The 22,174-nt window shown below is 37.1% G+C and overlaps 2 protein-coding genes across 3 annotated transcripts in view; one reads left to right on the top strand and one right to left on the bottom strand.

The window, feature by feature from the left end:
* cep89 (centrosomal protein 89) overlaps window positions 1-21,562 on the top strand; it is a 189,762-nt gene extending 168,200 nt beyond the window's left edge. For both annotated transcript variants that reach the window (XM_063066992.1, XM_063066991.1), the window contains exons 18-19: window positions 15,961-16,130; window positions 20,473-21,562. In XM_063066992.1, coding sequence (XP_062923062.1) covers window positions 15,961-16,130; window positions 20,473-20,914 — 612 coding nt within the window. In that variant the 3' untranslated portion in view covers window positions 20,915-21,562. The remainder of the gene's footprint in view (window positions 1-15,960; window positions 16,131-20,472) is intronic.
* Window positions 2,995-15,936, bottom strand: zgc:165481 (uncharacterized protein LOC100073327 homolog). Its single transcript, XM_063066995.1, has 2 exons — window positions 15,819-15,936; window positions 2,995-5,715 (listed from the first exon to the last, which is right to left on the bottom strand). Exon 2 carries the CDS (start codon window positions 5,713-5,715, stop codon window positions 5,011-5,013), a length of 705 nt encoding a protein of 234 aa, XP_062923065.1. The 5' UTR covers window positions 15,819-15,936; the 3' UTR covers window positions 2,995-5,010.
* Window positions 21,563-22,174: the final 612 nt, after the last annotated feature.

The following is a 22,174-nucleotide window of genomic DNA, read 5'->3' as shown; positions in this document are numbered from 1 at the left end:
CTACTGTCCTACCTTCAATCTACTTAGAAATTTCCTCAAAAACTTAATCAAGTTATTGAGAAATACAGCACAGAAATGGGCCCTTCAGCCCATCTCATCCATGCCAACAAAGATGCCTGTCCGAATTAATATCATTTGCCTTTGTTTGGTCCATACCTCTCTAACCTTGTCCAAATGATTTTTAAACGTTATAATTGTTCCTGCCTTTACCACCTCCTCAGGCAGGTCATTCCATATACTTAACACCATCTGTGTGGAATTACTTGCCTCTCCCCTAACAAAAACACATTCCCTTTTAAATTTTCCCCCTCTCGCCTTAAACCTATGTCCTTCGGCTTTAGACCATACTATCCTAGGATTGGATAGAGGAGATTAAAATTGACAGTATGCTCTATATGTTTCTCCTCATTAGAATTAGAATTTATTCAAATCTTACATCCATCCCACAACATGAGGGAGTAAAAATCTTTGTGTTATGACTCTGTTGCAATGTACAGACATGTGAATTAAAAATCTAATGGCTTGTAGAAAGAAGCTGTCCCGTAGCCTGTTGGACCTGGCTTTAATGCTGCAGTACCATTTGCCAGATGGAAGCAGCTGAAGCAGTTTATGGTCGGGGTAACTGGTGTCTCCGATGAGGCTTTCTTTACACACCTGCTGCTATAAATGTCCTCAACGGAGGGAAGTTCACAGCCACAGATGCTCTGGGCTGTCCGTACCACTCTCTGCAATGCCCAGCGATCAAGGTTGGTGCACTTCCAGTACCAGGCGGTGATACAGCCAGTCAGTGTGCTCTCAATGGTGCCCCTGTAGAAAGTCTTGAGGATTTGGGGGCCTATGCCGAACTTCTTCAGTCACCTGAGATGGAAGAGACGCTGTTGTGCTTTTTTTGCCAGAAAGCCGATGTGTACAGTTCAGGTGAGATCATCGGTGATGCGTATACCGAGGAACTTGAAACTACTCACTCACTCAACTGCAGACCCATTGATGTTGATCAGGGTGAGTCTGTCTCCGTTCCTCCTGTAATCCACAATTAACTCTTTTGTTTTATGGACATTGAGGGAGAGGTTGTTATCGTGACACCACTGTATCAGGATGTCAACCTCTGCTCTGTAGGCTGTCTCATCACTGCTAGAAGTAAGGCTGATCAAAGTCATGGCATCTGCGAATTTAATCAGCAGATTGGAGCTGTGTATGGCAGTACAGTCGTGGGTGTAAAGGGAGTAGAGAATATATAATTATATATCTCTGTCTTTTCTGTAACTTTCGCTTAATCACTCGATCCTATAGACTGGCAACTAGAACTGCATAAAATACTCTATTTGCAGCCTAACCAATGACTTGTATAACTGGTGTGACCGTGTCCCCACCCCCCCACCACTCCACCCATCCAATTCTTGTATACAGTTCTTTGGCTGATGAGGACAAGCATACCATGTATCATCTTCACCACACCAAATTAGTAAAGTAGGGTTTTCCAAGCACAAAGCCATGTTGACCATCCCTGATCAGAGGCTGTTTTTCCAGATGTATGCAATCCTATCCCTTTAAAGTGTTTTCTAATAATTTTCCTACCACTGACATAACGCTTACTTTGCCTTTCATCACCTGGCTTATCCCATCCTCCACTCTTGCAATTTGTCAACTGTGGCTCACAAGAATGCAACGATTTCCTTAAGAGCCCTCTGCTTTTTCCTCCTTTGCTTCCAATATCTTCTTGGGATAAATCTCATCCAGTCTTGGGAATTTATTGATATTTACACGTTCCAAGATATCTAACATCTCTCCTTTCGTTACACTAATATTTCAAGACTATTATTGTATACCTCATTGAGTTCATCATCTTCCATGTCTTTCTCCTTACTCCCATCTCCTGGCTCCATGCACAGTTTACCCATTTGTTCTTTAAACCTACTGTGGCTATGTTTTTGCTTCTGTTATTATAGAATATTTTGGGATTCTCCTTAATCTTACTTGCCAGGAATAAGAATGGGGTGCCATGGTAGTGTGATGCTATTGCAGCTCAGAACATCAGAGTTCAGAGTTCAATTCTGACATCATCTGTATGTCCTTCCCGTGAGCATGTGAGTTTCCTACAGTTGCTCCGGATTCCTCTCATGTTCCAAGAGTGTACCAGTTAGGAAGGTAATTGGCCATTGTAAATTGTCCTGTAATTTGGTTAAGGTTAAATAGATGGGTTGCTGGATGGCACAGCTCATTGAGCTGGTAGGGCCTGTTCTGCGCTGTATTACTACATATATAAATTAATAAAATTATTTCTGGCTTCCTTGGCTCTTCTAATTCCTTTCTAAGTCATTTTTTTCTTGATTTAAATCTTCAGTATCCTTTGTCTTCTAAGGTTCCCTAATCATCCCATCTCTGTCTTTCATACTCATCGGAACATGGTGATCCAAAATACTTACTTTTTTGAAAAATTAGCTGCCAACTTGCTCCTCCCTCCCACTCCGCTCTTAAATTTAGGACCCTAACTAGAGGAGCAATCTTAACTCATTCCGTATTGTTTTCCTCACTGATGATCCCACCACCTGCTCAGTGTCATTTCCTCATTTAAGTTCAGCTGGCAAAGCTAGGAAGAGAACTTGAATCCAGGCAACACTGCATTGCAATGCATAATAATAAAAAAAAAACAATTGCAATAAGAAATATATATTAAAAAAAAGGTTAAGATCAACTTGCTATCAGTATCTTTGTGGACTCGAGGACTATGGTTAACTCATGTTATGGACTCTATAAGGACTATAAAGGAAAAATCAAATACTCAATTACTGAAAAATAAATCTGATCTGGAATTGTAGGATAACATAAAGTTTAATCATTTGATTAAGAAAGATACAAACATTGCATGCACGTGCTGAAGTTACTTATTCTTGCAGGTTGTATATGTGTACACAAGTTCTAATGATATAAATAGACTTAAGTGTTGGTAACTATAGTATATCACCCCCCCCATCCCCCACCCAACCACTGAAAATACTTCATTCATAAATCAGTCTATCTTCATCATTCATGAAGGAAAATATAATGTTCCAGATTTGATTATTTGTCTCACTGCCAAAAATTAAATGCAATGTGATAAATGGTTCTTTACCTAAGCTAAGTATTAAAAATATTTGTCTACCCTTTGGAATAATGAAGAATAATGAAGAAACAAGCAAAGTATTTGTATAATGTAAAGCATCAAGGAAATTACTTGACAAACACGAGAAAATCTGCAGATGCTGGAAATCCAAGCAATGCACATAAAATGCTGGAGGAACTCAGCAGACCAGGCAGTATCAATGGAAAAAAGTACAGTTGATGTTTCAGGCCAAGACCCTTCTGCAGGACTGGAGAAATAAAGATGAGTAGATCTAAAAGGTGGGGGAGGGGAGAGAGAAACACTAGGTGAAACCGGGAGGGGGAGGGATGAAGTAAATAGCTGGGAAGTTGACTGGTGAAAGGAATACAGGGCTGGAGAAGGGGGAGTCTGATAGGTGAGGATAGAAGGCATGGAAGAAGGAAAAGGGGGGAGGAGCACCAGAGGGAGACAATGGGCAGGCCGGGAGATAGGTGAGAGAGGGAAAAGGGGATGGGGAATGGATGGGGGGGCATTAATGGAAGTAAAATGACTGCAGATATTGGAAACCTGAGATAAAACACAGAAAATGCTGGAAATACTCAACAGGGCAGGCAGAATCTATGGAAGGAGAAACACTTAAAAGTTTCAGTAGTGGGCCCATTTGTCAGAAATTTTGGTACAGGATCTCTGAACTGAAACATTAACTTTTTCTCTTTTCTTGGATGCTGTCTGACCAGTTGCATGTTTCCAGTGTTTCTGCTGTTTTTATTGCAATTTGATTAATCCTACTTAAATAATAGGAGGGAGCATTCACATAGTAGCTGAAAATGCCTTTTTGGTGTTGTTTATATGGTCATTCAGAAGGCATTTGCTAAAGTTCTAGGCAAGTAATATTAGTGAAAATGAAAATAAAGTTAACCTTGTGATATTGGTCAATAACCTTTTTGGGAAATTGTAAACCTTGGGAGATCAAGAATAAGAAAACTATTTTTTGATTACAAGGTGTGCAAGATGTTTTGAATGCAAGTGGTGGTGTTCCCCAAGGAATTGTACTAGAACTAGATTTGTTCATCATGTATGTTAATGTATGAGGGGATGAAAGAATAGTATTTGCAAAATTTAAAGTTTACTTGTGACAGAGTTTGAAGGCACATGAATTTACAACTGGCCACAACACACAAATTGAATAGGCAAAAGTTTGGCAGATGCAATGAATTGTGGGATGTGTGATATCATCCAATTTGTTCATTTGGACCTGAGAATGTCACATTAGGTTGTTTTTAATAGTGAGAACTGTGCAGAAACAAAGGGGCTGAGCTGACCATGTGTATAAATAAATTGCAAAGTAAGAGTTTTTTAAGGGGCTAAGTTATTTTTTTACCTCAAGAGGTTGAATTGCAAAATGAGGAACTGATGCTTCTGCAGAATCCATTTAGGGCATTGCATTCAGGTTTTGGTACCCGTTCACCAGCATGATTGAAAATGAAAGGTTCATTTATAAGGACAAGTTATATAATTTAAGATTTTTGTTAACTGTGATTGAAAGATTGAGGAGTAAATTAATCGAAGTGCTGAAAGTAGTAATGGGCAAAAAGGAATATCTTCTATTCGAGAATTCTCATTAAGGACCGTATGGGAGTCTGTTGTGTCTTAAGTTAGTTACCATGCTTTTTACATTACAACAGTGATTACACGTTAAATGTATTAGTTAATTGTAAAGCACTTTAGGATTCCTGAGATTGTGAAAAGTGCTATATTAAAGTGGTTCTTTAGAATTGGAGCCAGGGCACTTGGGAGTGAAAACCCACAACCTGAGAGGCATTTGGAATTATTTTCCCACTCCCTATGGATGCATGGTCCCAAGACAAGCCAACATTTCAAACACATTTAATAAGGCTACTGAATAAATCGATATTTTGTTTTAGTGGCTATTAGTTTCTTGATGAGCAATCACATATACCTTGACAGAGGCACTGACAAAAACCATAAACCAAACAAACCGTCAAACTGGAAGGAACAAGACTGACACAAACAATACCGAGGGTCACTTTTTGGATTACCAAAAGATAAATTCCAAGTGGCAGTGAACTGAAATAGAATAAACCTAGCAGCCACACTAGTATCCTTGGCACACGGTTGCAAATTTTGGAGAACACATCTTGATCAATTCTGCTTTGAGATGTAATGGATGTGGTGTCAAGACTGTGAACTCTGTGGTTATAAGTCGTGATATGCCCTCTTGGAGAATTCCTTTGGACCTCCCTTAAGTTAATCACTAAGCAGTTAGAAGAATTGAGGGTTGAATTGGATGAAGTCAAGCTCTTTGGTGTTAAAACTATCTCTCTGCAATCTGAATTCTGTGCTTTGTCTCTTGCAGTAAGTTTGCACATAATATTTGTGTCATTAGGAAGATTTTCAATATCAGCATCGTGGATCTCTGTCTCTTGGCGACAAAAAGGGCAGGTAATGCAGTGGGAACTATCATTGGCATCTTGGATTTTGTGTAGACATCTTGCACATACTCTGTGTAAACAGTCGAGTATCTTCGGCTTTCGGTTATGGCCATTGTACTTTTGGTAACAGATTTTACATTCCAGTTCAGTGCTTTCATCATCTTCAGTGTAAGTGCAGCTCATCTTTAATTCAGACACAAAGGAAAGAAGAATAACACAAACCTGTAATTACATCTGTAGGCAAATACATTATTTTATATTCATTGTTAGTCAACTTAAATATTAAGAAATCCTGCACCTATTCTAAGATGGAATTGATGAGCTTGAGCTTTAACTGACCAAAGAAATAAATTTTCAATTTCTGTAGAAAAATCCCCATTAAAGTGGTATGTTAATGCTGGGGCACAATTTAAATGGATGCTTGTACATGGTTTATAGATATTCATAGAAATGGCTGGAAGAACTTTTTGGGTCTCAGGATGATGGAAAGAAAGGAAGCTAAAGGACAGTTATTGCATCTCCTGTGATTGTGTGGGAAAGTGTTGTGAGGAGAAGAGTGGATTTCGGGGGTGGAAGTATGGGTTAGAGAGATGTGGAGGGACTGGTCTCTTTAGAATGCTGAGGAGAGGGGAAGATGTATCTGGTGATAGAGTTCCACTGTGACATTATGGAAGTTGAACTGTTTATCCTGGAGGCTGTGAGGTACTCTTGCTTTGTTCTAGCTGGGGCAAGAGGGCACAAAACTATGGAGAAAAAGAAGAGGTGTGGTTGAGAACCCAGTGAGAGGTAACGCATGGTTAAAGAAGTAGAAAAGCATCTTTAACACACTGAGTATCAGAGCAGATAGGCTGAAGATCAACAAACTAAAAGCACATATATTTTCCATAATTTCTATCATTTTCAGCAGGATTTCATCACCAGAGATTTCTTTAATTCCTTCTTTTATTTTTGGCAATCTGAATTGCCAATTTTTAAAGTAATGGTTGCCTTGACAACTTTGATCTCCATTCCATTTTCCTTGTTCTCTTCATACCAGCCCTCCTTCCTCTGCTACCTACAGTATATGAATGCTTGTAAATTGTTTGAAGATATTCGTAGGTATGCCTAAAAGAACAGTTTGGGTGCTAGTGTGATGGAAATGCTCTGTCCAGAGATTACTAGAAGTGCTCAACAGATCAAACAGCATCAGTGAGGAGAGAAACAGAGTTACTATTTTTATTGAAGGTCCCTTCATCAGAACTGGCAAAGTCAAATGAGTTAAGTTGTGAAGATGGTAAGGTGTAGAGAAAAGATAAAAATGAGAGCAGACCAAAGCTGTCAAGGTAACAATTGCTTGAAAACTGAAAGCTGGAACAACATGATTTAAATAAGAACAATTTGACACATAAATTGGAACAAGAAGGTATAACTACATCTGGTGTTGAGATGGGGTTGTGGAGTGCGAGGAGCTTAGCTGATTAGTCAGAAGATGAATTATTATTTCTCAAATTTAGTTTGGACTTTGTTGGAGCAATGTAGGAAGTCAAGATGAGAGTGAGACTGAAAATTAAAGTGACAGATGGCAAGTTCCGGGTCATTCTTGTGGAGTTAGTGCAAGAGTTTTGCAAAGCAGCCCACTCTGTATGTTTTTTCTACTGTTGAAAAAGCAAATCATGAGCATTGGATGCATGACACATGAGTTGGAAAAAGTGCAAGTGAATTGCTGCTCATTTGGAGGGTCTGTTTTGTTGCCTTGATAGTGGGAAGGGAAGAAGTAAAGAGACAAGTGGCATGGGAAAGTACACTGATAAGAAGAGTGACTAGGAACAGTGGCTTAGTTTGCCTCCCGATTCACCAACCCAGAGGACACAAATCAAGAATATGCTGGAATACATTCTGCTTGGATAAATGTATGCATTTCTAACAATGCTCAAACCAAATTGTAATTAGTAGCTCTGTGAGATTATTCAACCCCTATCTTTTTGCAGTTGCAAGTTACAATGTGCATGAGTAGATGCTTCCAATGATCAAATGTTAGACTTGAGATTATGGCAAGTAGCACCGTCAATTTAAATTCAAGTGAGATATATAAGCAAAATTTGTAGTCCATGGTCAACTCATATACAGATACACTACTGCCATTTTGATCTTTTGTACATTTCCACTTTGAGAACATCTACTGATTAACAGTTAAAATATATAAATAATTTAATATAAAAGTGGACGTAATGCGTAAAGTAAATTAATAAGCAAAGAGACTGTTTTGTGATACCCAGCACAAAAATTCGAAGTCAGGGATTTCAAAGTTCAAATGGACTTTCATTCCCAACCTGAAAAATGCTATTCTCATTTGCTTCCATTGCATACTTGGACTAGTTTTAGGAAAGTGAGCCTTGTATACTAACGTACAGTCATGACCATAAAAATCCATGGACATTTAAAATAAATACTTAGGGCTCAAGAAGGGAAGATGCCATATTCTGAACGTTTAAAGAAGGAATTGGGTTGATAATCTCTCATGTTCAGACATCATACTGGATTTAGGAAAGAAAGGTCATTGTTTCACCATATGAATTTTGTTTTTGTGTTAGCAAAATAAAAGCTGTAGATTTCAGAGCAGAAAATGAGTTGCTGAAGGGACTTAGCAGATCAGTAGCATCTAAAGAAGAAAATAGTCAATGTTTCGAGTTGAGACCATCTGAACTGAGAGTAAAGAGTAGATGGCTAGGAATAAAAGATAATGAAAGACTGGAGCAATAACAGGCAGATGGAGTAAAGTAAGGGGGGGAAGGGTGGGGATGGCAATAAGAGGCTGCGAGGCAACAAAGGCCTGCAAATTATGAAGCCTGACAAGAAAGGAAGGTGAAGAAGAATCAAGTAAGAGAGATGTGGTGAGTAGACAGACCCATATGTGGGTTATGGGTAGGTGAAGTAGTTGGGGGAAATAAAACTGGGAAATAGGTTGCTGCAATGGGAGAGGGTGTTGAAAAAGTAAGTGTGTGTGTGTGGGGGGGGGTGTAGATCAGAAGGAGAGGAAAAGGGACAGAGGTGAAGCAGGTTACCTGAAATTTGATAATTTAGTGTTCACGCTGTTGGGTTGTATTCTTCTAGTTTTACTTTGTTAGTGAAAGAGGTCAAGATTGATGTGGGAATGAGGGAAGGAATTAAAATGGCTTACCAGGAGGTCCAGATGACTGTGGCAGACAGAGCACAGGTGCTCAGCAAAAAGTTTCTTAGTCTGCACTTGGTCCTATCGATATAGAGGATGCTACATAATGTGCACTAACGAACAGATTGGAGGAGATGCATGTAAATCTTAGCTTCACCTAGAATTTAGGTCCCTGGATGGTGGGGAGGGAGGAGATGTAGGGATTCATGTTACATCTTTTACTGTTGCTGGGAAAACTGATTGGATATTTGAGGAATGATTGGATTTGCAAGTCACAGAAAGCGTAGTCCCTGAATTTTGTGAATCAGTTTGTTGTTTTTCATTTAATTATTTATAATGCTTGCATTATGATGCAAAAATTATGACATATCAATTTCTGCAATCCTGCCTGGAAGAAGCAATGTTAAGGGTAGAACAAAACATAAGCCAAAACAGTGTTTCATGTCAACTTTGATATGAAAATCATATACATAATCAAATACTTATCAATGAGCTTTTAATTGTAAATATTATTTATAAATATTCTTTACCTTGCAGTAGTAACTTGGGTCTTTCAACCAAATCTGTATGTTTTGAGTAGTTGTAGTTTGCAGATTTTCCCAGAATGTAAAGTATGTATCAACATGACTTGAAAGGATCAAGAGGGATCTCTCATCTGATTTCTTCAGATTTTCATGATTTTATTTTTAATTCGGCAGAAGAAATTAAAGATTGAATATGCAATAGCTTAGTTTCATCCAGCCTAGTCTTATTAGCAAATTTTTCTATGCTGTCAAGACTATTCAAATGGACAACACCCACATAACCAGCAGTTCCATTTTCACTCGGGGCAGATGGAACTATCTATTCTGCCTATGCCTCTCATAGTTTTAAAAACTTCATTCAGGTCTCTCCTCAGCCTCAGGTGGTCCAGAGAAAATGCTCCAAGTTTGTCCAGCTTCTCCTTTAAAGCTGATTAATAAAGTTCATCTTGTATCTTTAGTGAAGTAGCTAGAAGGGAAATATTTTCTGAAAACCCATGGTAAACAGGGTTCTTCAGCTCCTCCTACCCCAACCCCTTGCATTTAGCAATACTCCTTACTTCCTGCTATCTTACTGCAGCCATCCTCCCTCTTCAAATGTAGTATACCTCCTCTGCCAAGAAGCAAATAACCTTCTCAGCAGTCAAACTGTAATTTCCATCTGTAAGGGACAGACCAGAAACTACCTTGAAGTTAACTAGCTTCTGAAATTATATATACCTGTCTTAGAGGCTGCAGGATAACTTGAATGAGAGACATTTGCTATGGCTCTACCAGATCAACTTTCAAGAAGTACTGCGTCCTAACTTGTATAGGCTCTTCAGCCTGTTGTTCCAGATTCCAACATCTGCTCTCTTGTCTCTCTTTTCAGTATTACCTGCAGCAGTACTTCGCCAGATGAGAAGCACCACATCTGTTGCTTAGACCATGAGAGATAGGAACCGAATTTGGCTGTCAGGTTTTCTCCACTATTTGCTTTATTTTTCCCCACTCAACTTCATTCTCCTGCCTTCTCCCTGCAACTGTGACACCCTTACTATTCACAGACCTATCAACCTGCCTTTGAATATACTCAGTAACTGGCAATGAATTCCATAGATTGACCAACCTCTGGATAAAGAAGTGCCTCCTTATCTCTTCTAAAGGGACGGCCTTTTGTTTTAAAGTGTGCTATTATAGGCTCTCTCACTACTGGAAACATACTCTCCAATTCCACGATATCAAGGACTTTCAATATTTGGTAGCTTTCAATGTGATTACCCCCTCATCCTCCAGCAAGTACAGGTCCAGAGCCATCAAATGCTACTCATGTGTAGACCCTTTCAACCTCAGGATTATTCTCGTAAACCTCCTGTGGGCGCTCTCCATTGCTAGCATATCCTTCCTTAGATATGGAGCTCAAAACTGTTCACAGTCCTCCAGATGTAGTTTGACCAACACTTTATAAAGCTTCCTTGATTTCATAATCTAATCCTTGGTTTTATAATCTAATCCTTAATGTCATTGCTTAGATCTGAATTGCTATACAGGTGTGCGCCGCTTAACATCCATTCGGACAACGTCCAATCGTATATACGTCCATAGTCCTGATTGGAGAATGTGACGTAGCGGACGTAACTGAACTCGTGTATCGCGCGTCTCTTGAGTGTAGTAGCGTTATCTCTGTTTAATTTTCTTTTGAAAATATTACCGTAAAGTGCATTATGGCTTCTAAACACAGGTTATTTGACCTGAAACTCTTCCAGTGGAACACTATGAGGAAGTTGAGAACACTGATGTGGATGATCCTGATCATCTTTGATAAATTGTGTGTGATATAGGCTAAGAAAGTGTTTACATAAAAGTTTAAAAAGTGAAAAAAATTAAAAAGGTTAAAATGAAATAAAAAAATGATAGTGTATGTATTATACAGTATTATGGTGTACAGTATACAGTTTTAGTGTAAGTTCTTGGCTATTTAGTCAATACAGGTACACTACAGTACTCCAGATAGGTTTGCTAAGTATATAATACGGTGTTCGCACAACATCCAAATCACATAACGTCCGATATCACAAAACGTATCGTGGATGTTAAGCGACACATACCTGTACATAAGATATGGATGGAGGTAGCAAAAATGTGAGTCTACACCTGACAAAAAGGGTTGCACGTAACAAAGACTACAGCATGAAAGACTCTTTATTCCTACCAGGGATAGTATTTTTAAAAAAGCTAGATTTTTCAGGGAGGACATAAGGAAATAAGATCTGAGGTTGGGAGTCAATTATCTGACATCAACAAGCAATTGGATTTAAATTTCTCTGGACATCTTCCTTCCACAATTTCCAGCCTTATGGTTTCTCATCCCTACACAGCTAACTTCTATTTTCCGCCCTGGATATATAAGTAAGGTGACCTGGCCATTCCACTGTTTCAACCTGCCCTTGCCCAATTGAAATTATTTATTCCCAATTTGACTCCATTCTTTCTTCGCCATCTAATTCCTCACCTCTTGCATCCATTACAATTCTGATGCACCCTAATAGTTCAATAGTTTCTAAGTCTCTGGTTTCAATAAATTCATCTTTTTTATGAATATACAATCACTTTGTACCTCCATCCCACATTAGGAGGATCTGAGGCCCGTCACTTCTTTCCTCAGAAGAGGCCCAACCAGTCTTTTCTTACCACCGCACATGACCCTCCCACCCACCTCCCTGCCACCAGCACTCCGATTCGCCAAGCTGAACCTGATCTCAAATCTCACAACTTCTCCCTTAATTCCAGTCACCTTGTCTCGATAAGTTGTCTAACTAAAGGAAATAACAGCAGCCTGAGTTTTGTGAAAGAATATATGGATCATTTTCTGTTCACTCTTATTCAGGCCCCTCCCACTTTTCTTCAGTGCATAAGTGACTGCATTCTGAGCTTCACCGTTCAGAGACGAGGGAAAATGGGTTCTGTATCCTGATGAAGGGTTTCAGCCTGAAACATTGACTGTTTCTTCATTTCCATAGATGCTGCCTGACCTGCTGAGTTTCTCCAGCATTTTGTGTGTGTTGCTTTGGACTTCCAGCATCTGCAGAATTTCTTGTGTTTATGGTTGTTGTGGATCAAACATTCCAGCCCAGGGACTTTCCTTAGAAGTGCTTTAGGACTAAGCCTAAAGCCCAACCAGCTTCAGCTGTTTTATCAATAACCTTTCTTCCATTGTAAGGTCAGAACTGAGAATTATGTTTAGTTACATTGGCAATTTCTCATAAAATGATGCAGGCCATATCTTACAATATTATGAAGCTTCAGCATATTTGCAAGATGTACTCATTTCACCTGGGAAGTATCAAGGTTATCTGTCCCCAAAGAGCTATTGATTTGCTGCTCTGGAGACTGGGAGTTCAGAAATCAATTGCAGTCAACATGTAAATACAAGGGGTGATTGATAAGTTTGTGGCCTAAGCTAGAAGGAGTTAATTTTAGAAAACCTAGCACATTTATTCTTCAACATAGTCCCGTCCTACATTTACACACTTAGTCCAGTGGTCGTGGAACATATGGATCTTGGACCTCCAGAAAGTGTCCACAGATGGGTGATTGATAAGTTTGTGGCCTAAGGTAGAAGGAGATGAGTTATACAGCTCTCGTTACATGCACATTCAGGTCAACTCTTTGAGTGATTATGCAGAAAGTTTGAAGTTAATAACTCATCTCCTACAGATTCTCAAAGCACATGGCACTCGCATTTTCTTAAATTGAGGCTAATTGGTTTACTTTTTCTGTTCTCAAATACTAATCCAATCTTTTTAAAGAGCAAAGCTTTCAAACTAATCATATGTGGAAGGCATGATCCAAAATCTGACATTTGGAAAAAAAAAGGCCACATTTATTTGTTATTAAAAGTAGATGGGTATGCTTCACTACAATTATGTTCTCAATGATTTTCTCTGACTTATTTCTTATGCTGATGAGTATTTGTAGTTGGTGCCTGCATATAAAACATGCAATTAATTCCACTGACCAGTAAAAAGAGTTTATGTTGTTTAGTACTAGATGTTTAAAAATTCTTAGTTTTGTTTCTTATTTGGAAGACACTTATGTTCTTCATACATGGAAAATTATTGGAATTAGTCTCTGTTGGCCAACTCAATTAAGTATTTGCCTAAATTTAGGAGGAATAATTATGTTTTGAATGTTTTAATGATCAGATCAAATAGAAGCAATCTTTTTTTGTTACATGAGATTTATATGTTACTGGAGCAGTGATTATCTTGTGCAGGCCCTTTGCATAGGTTTAATTTGGGGTTGCCACATATTACTTAACAATAAATAAAAATGCTGATGTATAGACAAAGTTCAGACCCTTCAGGATCTAAATTCCACCTGTTTTCAGTGCACCCAAAGTCCTAGTGGAATTACTAGCCTGATTCTAAAGTGGTATTTTCCTGTTTCTTGGATTTATTGTGATCCCTGCATTAAAATGAATCCCAGGGTTGTATAAGGTTTAATATATGTCATAATCATCATCATCATCATCAGGTGCCGTGCTCAGTTCGAGCTTTGACCACCATGGCCCACACACTCCTGTTTCGGGTCAAGTGGATCAATTCATTGGTATTCATTTCCAGTTCTCTGACTGCTGTCTCTATCATCATTTGTCTTTGTCTTCCTCTTGCTTTCTTCCCTTCAATCTTTCTCATAATTACCGTGCATTCTAACTCTTTCCTAATCACATGTCCAATGAAGTTACATTGCCTTTTCATGATCTCATACATTATTTCTCTTTTTGTGTTTGTTAATATATGTACTTCAATAATAAATTTACTTTGAACTTCAATTGCACATTAAATTTGGCTCTGAGATGAACATGAATGTCTTTGCTTCAATTAGCTTATTGCATATTTCACTTTTCCAACTTTAATTAGAGATTTATTGGGCAAAATAGACCCACTGATTTATGAACAGTTGATAAGATTCTCAGCCACAAAGCTGTAAGCACTTGATTAATGATGTCTTTTCTATTTACAAATCATATGAGTGGAAGAATTCATTCTGTCTCTGATTGCAAATGACTCCATCTTATCTCCCCCAATTAATTTCTTTCACTTTTGTCTCTCTTAAAACTTATGAAAATTAATGTAATGCAATATATGAAGTTGGTCCTCAAGGCTGAAAAGCATAGGGTAGTGGCTGATTTATAAAAAGCACAAACTGTTGTTTGCATTGTGCTTCATCAGGATGTTAATAGCTAGCAACCGCAAAGATCAATATTTTGGGAATGCTCATATGTGTGTTGCATGGTAATGATTTAGAATTGGAGATTTTATTATTGGAGATGGCAAATTGGCTTGCAACAGTTAAGCATGGACTATTTTCTTGCTGAAGGATCAGAATAGGCTGTTGGCTGAGAAATGGCATGAATCTTAGCACTGGCAACTGTTAAATGATGATGGGAAAAATAAATTTGTGGAATTGTTAATTTAGTAATGTTACTCAAATTGATGCAACACAGGAAAAGGATACTGATGTGTTTAATGTATTTTTGAAACCGTCTGTGCATTCTGTTTTAGAAGTCAATAAAGTGAGGAGGATCAAAATTTTGACAGGATCAAAATTTGCAAATGTTGTCTGAGGCTACCTGAGACATTGTTCTATCTCTGTCTAATCTACTGTATATATTGTAGATCTTCTTTTAACAGGATGTTTATCAAGTGCAGCAAAGTATCAACTATCTGCCGCCAGAGTGTAAACAGCTCCTACTACAGTTGAATTTACTTATATTAGAAGAGAATATGATGAGTTAGTAATTGAAGATTCTAAAAGCAATCAACAAATATAATGAATCAACAAATTTAGCAATCAACAAATATAATGAATCAACAAAATTAAAAATCTGATTATTAGGATAACAAGCATGATACTAATAAGTATTGGGGTCAAGTGCAGAAAAAAGAGGGAAACTTCTGGAAAAAATTATTCTTGATATATTGCAGCCAGAGTGCATTTATAGTTGTTTATAGTTTGTGATGATGCTTGATGGCTGGAGCTCTCCAGATGCAAATTATGTAGGATTGGGCCCATATCTTTGAAAGTAGTCTTAATGAAAGATTTCAAATGGTTGCTGTGATCTGACACAGTTGTTGTAAGGATATGGTATGGGTAAGTAGTAAATTTTTTATAAAAGTATTAAATAATATTCTGAAATTCATATTTTCTATGCAGTAGAAATACCAATTCTATAATAACCTAATTGCATCTTAATAATGAAATTCATATTTTCATTTTAAATCTAGGGTCCCAGTAGTTCTTTCAATCTTCATCAGTGATTTTTAATTTGCCTAAAAGACAAGCATTTCAGTGCTTAATTAAAAAGAAAAGAGTAAATCAAGAATAATTTAAAAATAAGATTCTTAGGAACCAATGTAGAAAAATCATTACTAGCATTATTTAGACCTGAAATGTTCCTGTATATATGTTCATTTTAAATAAAAGTATTTAAATCTGTAAACGTCAAAAGAAAATACACTTAAAGGAAAATTTTAGATTTAGTTCCACTGTGAAAACTTTGCTTGTTGGTCACATATTCCCAAGTGAATATCTTATATAAAATAAAACGTATGCAAATAGTTAAAAAAAAATACCTTATTATGCCTTGCCTGTTCAGACTAGAAGAATGTTTTTCCTCGGGTAATCCACAACCCAGCAGTTTATTGCGATACCGGTAAACATCTTTTGCACAGCAGAGTAACTACAATGACAGTGCCATTCAATTATTTCATAAAGGTATATAAAACAAAAGCTGCAGTGAAGCTAGGAGACATCAACAACCGTATGAAGGAACAGGAAGAGGATTTTGCCAGAAGATCTGCTCAGTACCAGCGGGAAATACGACATCTTCAGCAGCTAGTGAAGGACAAGCAGGAAAACCTTGATGGACTGCTTGAACAGAAAAGGTAAAGCTGTCATTGGTATAGCAAGCCAAATATAACGTATCGATAAATGGGAAAATATGTGCCTCCAGGTTCCTTCATTGTATTATTTCCATCTGTTGCTTTGTTGGTTTGTTTAGCTAATGCACATAAAATTTGTTGTAAATGTGCAGGAACAAATGGCAGAAGTCAAAACTCTATTATTCTGAATGTAATGTTCCTTTATCTTGATGTCAGAAACCACTGCTGATCCTATTTAAAGATTTATTGCTGCTGGTTTCTTTTTCCTTCCTGTTGTTGCCAAATAAATTGATCGTTGGAAATCTGATTGTCACGTAGGAGTAAAAAAACATTCAGCAAACAAGCTCCAGTTTTATACTTCTGGATAAAATGTTGAATTTTCCTTTCATTTCAGAATCTCTTGCTTCAGTTAAAGTATTGGTTTTGTTAAAGTTGTGAGGTCTGCATTGTTGATTGAAGCAGTATGCAATGAAGATATTCAGTTAAATCTGCCTTGCTTGTTAGGGTGTGGAGGGCAGAGTCAAATACCAAACATCATTAATACAATTAATCTGGACAGTTGCTTGGATGCAGAAGGGAAATCTGAGACCAAAAGCTGAAATTGTCCTTGCGTAACAGAGGTTATGATTTTGAGAAGAATGCAATCTTATTTCAAGTGATACTTGTCAGCAGCGATCTGCATCCTATTGACAGCTGTGCAGTAAAATCCCATCATGTTCACAGGGTGGGAGAGAGGGGTTGACATAGATCTATTCACCATTTTTATTTACAGCTGATCATAGATTTTCTGAGATAATAGATTAAAATATTTCCAGAACTGAATCCAAGATGCTAGGTTGCTGTAGTTACTGAACCATATAGTAGTTAAAGCAACAGCCACTGCCTTCAAAACAGTTTGCAAGGATTAAATGAATAGATAATATCACGCACAATGAATATTAGCTATATTATTTCTTACATTCAACACTCTGCTGAGAGAGATTGACTATTTTAATCTTCATTTAGGTCATATTAATCTGTATAAACATAGCAACATGGATTTTAGAAAATTGACATATAAATATTAAACAATAATGCTGTATTTAGAAATGCACAGGGTGGAGTATGCATATAGGTGCTTGGAACAGTACACTGCATTATATTTTTGCTCTGTATTTAAATAGTAAAATGTAGTTTGAATATAGAATTTTCAGCTGCTAAGTAGTGATGACAATAATTCCCTGAGTTTGAGAGACCAGATGAATAATAGAATTTTGCATACTGGGATGTTCTTTGGCTCATTGTATTTGCAACAGCTCCTTTAAAATAAAGCTATGAAGTTAGTAGCAGAATCATCTCCTGCTTTCTCTTTTTTTTTCTTTTCTAAATATCTATCTAATTCTGTATCAATAATCATTATTGAATCCGCTTCCTCTGTCTTTTCAAGCTATGCATCAAGGTCAACATGACTCATGATGCAAAGAATCTTCTCCGGTTCTTTTGGGAATTGCCCAAGTCACCTACAAGTGAAAACAGTTTCTCCTTATTTACTCTTTCAAAGTACATTAGGGAAATACACAACCTAACTTCAAAGTTCAAAGCAAATTTATTATCAAAGTCCATATTTGTCACTATATACAACCCAGAGATTCATTTTCTTGCGGGCATACTCAATAAATCCAATAACTGTAATAGAAGACCATGCCAACAGGCAATATTGAGAATGTGAGATGAAGGATCCTTGAAAGTGAGTCCATAGTTTGTGGGAACAGTTCAGTGATGGAGCAAGTGAAGTTGAGTGAAGTTATCCCCTCTGGTTTAAACTGTTCCTTAACTTGGTGGTGTGAGTCCTGAGGTTCCTGTACCAACCTCCTGATAGAAGCAGGGAGAAGAAAGCATGACCTGGATGGTGAGAGTCCCTGTTGATGAATGCTGCTTTCCTGCAATAGTGTTCCGTGTAGATGTGCTCAGTGGTGGAGAGGGACCCTTGATGGACTGGATAGGATCCACTACTTTTTGTAGGCTTTTCCGTTCAAGGATATTTGTGTCTCCATACCACGCAGTGATGCAGCAGACATCTATAGAAGTTTGTCAAAGTTTTAGTTGTCATGCTGAATCTTTGCAAATGTCTAAGAAAGTAGAGACACTGCTGTGCTTTCTTCTTAATTGTACTTGCATGCTAAACCCAGAATAAGTCCTCTGAAATGAGGAATTTAGAGTTGCTGACCTGCTCCACTTCTGATCTCCCAGTGAGTTCTAGCTCATGGACCTCTGGTTATCTCCTCCTGAAGTCAATAGTCAGCTCCTTGGTCTTGCTGACATTGAGTAAGAGGTGGTTGTTGTGGCACCACTCAGCCAGATTTTCAATCTCCCTCCTATATGCTGATTTGTAACCACCTTTGATTCAGCCTACGACAGTGGCGTCATCAGCAAACTTAAATATGACATTGGGACTGTGCTTAGCCACACATCATAAGTGTAAAGTGAGTAGAGCAGGAGCGAAGCAGATAGCCTTGTGGTGCCTTTGTGCTGATGGAGATCATGGAGGAGATGGCATTTCCAATCCAAACTGGCTGGGGTCTCCAAGTGAGGAATTCGAGGATCCAATTGCACTAGGAGGTATTGAGGCCAAAGTCTTGAAGCTCATTGAAAAGTTCTGAGGAGGTGACAGTATTGAATGCAACAACTCATATGCTCAACCTTACCCTTGTCAATCTTTGGTCACCTGGTCTCTTCAAAACCAATATCCTCATATACACATCTTGTTTCTCTTGCCTTAACTTGAAGGGGCATGACAGACAAAAGGTTTAGCCACTCATTGCCAAGCTTAGCACCATGGGTTTTCTATCCTTAATCTCTTTGCAGCTTCTTTTCCCAAACTTGTCTATAACTTCAGGGCTCTTCTATTCCCCTCACCTCCTCATGTTACAAGCTCATCTTGTTCAATGATATCTATCTTGTCCTCCCTCAACACAATTCCCGTATTCACTGACCATTCAGCTTCTCTTCCAGACCCTAATGTGATTTGTTAGCTACTTTGTCTTGGGTATGGTAGCCCTGTCCATGAAACTTCATCCTTCTCCTCGGTTGGGGAAAAAAAAGAGCCTTTGGCATTTTTATCCGTGTAAACAATTTTCCATCTCCAATATCGCTGTCTTCTCCAGAGATTTTAATGAAATAACTGACTGTCAAATTTGTGGCACTTTGCTTGGAATTAGTTGTTTCTGTTTCTCTTTTCAAGTTTCTGCCTCTGCTAGAGTCACAAGATAGCTTTAATTATAATCGCCAATTGAATATATTAGGATTGTGGCAAAAAAATAATCTAATTTTCTTATGTGCAAAAATCTGCTGGAGGAAATCAACAGGTTGAGCATCATTTTAGTCCAAATGCAGAATTTTGACCTGGAACGTTGAATGATTTTCACTCATTGCTCTCCTGTATGCTTAGGTCTGCTTGTTCCTCTCTTGGTATCTCTAATGCTTCAAAATTTGTTCTAGCTATAATATCATTTTCCATGGATATTTATGGTTCACGTGTGGTAGCAATTATTTTCTCCAAGTGTAGTCAAAATGGTGAATTTTGGTGGGCTGGTAATATTTTTATTGTGCAATACTGTCAGGTACTAGCCTACCAACAACTGGCATTAGGATTTCATTTGTCAAGGTGGTCCTGAAAAAGTTATTTGATAAGCATTTTTTTCCAAACTTTAAAACAAAAGCACCCCAAGGATTGATTTCATTATTTAACTTTAATATTTAAAAAAAATCTCAGGAGCAATTCAAAATTTTATCTCTTTGGTGCTCAATAACTATTGTAGCATTTTAGATGCCACTAATTTATTCATAATTATATATCTTTCTCTTTTTAAATATATAAAATTAAACATAGTAAAATAATTGCAGAAAACATCTGACAGAAAATACCATCAAATTGCAGAATGTGTTGCCTTTGTCGGAATATGTGAATAATTTTCATAGCAATGGTCTTTGTCAGTGAATAATTTTTGTTTATGGTTTCTTTAGACTGGCTTTTTATTTTATTTTAAATGTGTTATTAAAATAATCTGATAATATGCAGCAGACAAGACATGCAATATTCCCTTTTTACATTCAAAGACAGAGGAGCATACTTCTACATAGACTTACTGAAATAATTTTCAAAGGTTATTTTGTAGCATTTGTTTGCCTTAATTTCTTATTTGTTTCTGAGTAGGCAACTAAACCTGTTGCATAAAAGCAGTCTGACATATTCTTTAACCGAGGGATATGTAAATCCCGTGCTTAATGAATCAATAAATAACCTCAACCCAAGCTCACAGATAAGTGTTCAATAATGCTAAAAGATTTATTTTGTTCTTTCATTTAGGCAAGTAGAATCTGAGCTTGAGACAGTCTGGGAATCAACTATGAGAGAGAATCAACGGATGAAAGATCTTTTATGTAGCACTTTACGAAGTACTAATCTCTGGGATACAGTCAACTTTGATCAACTTGATATAGAGGAAATCCCTTGCAGGTATTTAGGCAGACAGTCAGACTTAGGAGCATCCAGCTACTGTGATGTAATAGTCTCCTCTGCCAGAAGGGTGGAAGATAGAATGGCACATGAGGACAACTTGCAGCCGAACAATAACAAAAAACTGTCTGCTCATTTGCCTGAAAGTGGAGATTGTGCAGTCACGCAACAAAAAAAGCAAAAGCCCAGGGAAGAAAATATAAAGAGTCCGATGTTTGACTCTGATTCTGATCATCAACGAGTTACCTCTTCTGATGAAAGTGACAAAAATGAGCATGATTTCTATTCTTAATGTGATTATCATCAACACTTCCATAATTATCATTTCTTCTTATCAACTTTAATAAAAATATTTTATGAATCATGAGCTGTTTTACTGATTGATTCATATAAAGGTGTTTTTATACTTGTCTTTTAAAGTTTATATTTAAACTATTTGCATTGTAACAGTATCCATTATTCAATATGTATTAGCACCTCTAGGATTAGTGATCCAAATATTCATTTAGTTTATTCAATGCCCGTTTCCCATCAGACATTTGAATGAACCAAATTTGCATTCTTATCTTCTAGTTGCAGAACCATATTAAAATATACAATCTAGATATTACCATGTAATACATGGTAATTGTATGTTAGTTTGATGAATCTTGTTCAAACTATTTGTATATTGATTTAAGTTATATTCATTTAAGTGATGTAATAGAGATTATTCTGATATTTAGGCTTCTTTTGGGGAATAACAGTGGAACAGGAATTTATACCATTGGGCTTGTTATATTATAAAGTGGGAGTATTTTACATTGTATGAAGCAATATTATTTTCTGCAGGCTAGTGACATGAGTCTGATGGAACTGTCAGTGAAATGCAAAATTTTTAACATGTCTAATGCCTTTCAGTACTAATCCAAAAGGAAAATGTGTATTTATATATGCACGAGTTCACAATAAAAAGAATATGTTGATATTTGTTACTTTTGGGTAAATTATTAACAATCGACATGGAATTTGCTAAAATACTAATATTTTGTTTAAATGGACCATCAAACTAATGGCATATTTGTAATGAAAACCCAAAAGAAAAGGAAACTATCAAGCATTATTTTCTGGTTAAAAAAATACTCCTCAAGTTTACAAAGCAGTTTTGAAATCTGTGCTCAATGTTCTGATAAGTTTAATATATATTGTATTATTTCTATAACCCCATGCATTTACATCATTTCTGGGTATTTTTGTGACAGGTGTTTCTAGTTCCATTTTTTTTATCTTGTGCTTATTGATTTTGATTTGTATATAAATTGATTTCAAATGAATAATCATCTTGCAGCATCTTTAGAGTATGCCATTAGATGAAATACCTTTGTATAACTGAATAAACTAGGGATCTTGCAAAATTCTGAAGTTACATCCTCACCAACTTACTCAATTTCTGCATTTTTGGTTTGAGTTCAGTTGTCTGAATTTTTTTTAGACAGTTTGACTTTCTTCAATTAACAATACTTTTTAGGGAGCTTGCTATCTGACCAGGTAAAAAAAATGTAAATCAATAATC

This window comes from Mobula hypostoma, chromosome 14 (genome assembly GCF_963921235.1).
Source record: "Mobula hypostoma chromosome 14, sMobHyp1.1, whole genome shotgun sequence".
Taxonomy (NCBI): Eukaryota; Metazoa; Chordata; class Chondrichthyes; order Myliobatiformes; family Myliobatidae; genus Mobula; species Mobula hypostoma.
The sequence above is the reverse complement of the archived record's forward strand: the minus strand, read 5'-3'. Positions and strand labels throughout refer to the sequence as shown.

Coding starts and splice junctions, on each gene's coding strand:
- zgc:165481 (XM_063066995.1), bottom strand. CDS start 5,715: ATGAGCTGCACTTACACTGAAGATGATGAAAGCACTGAACTGGAATGT.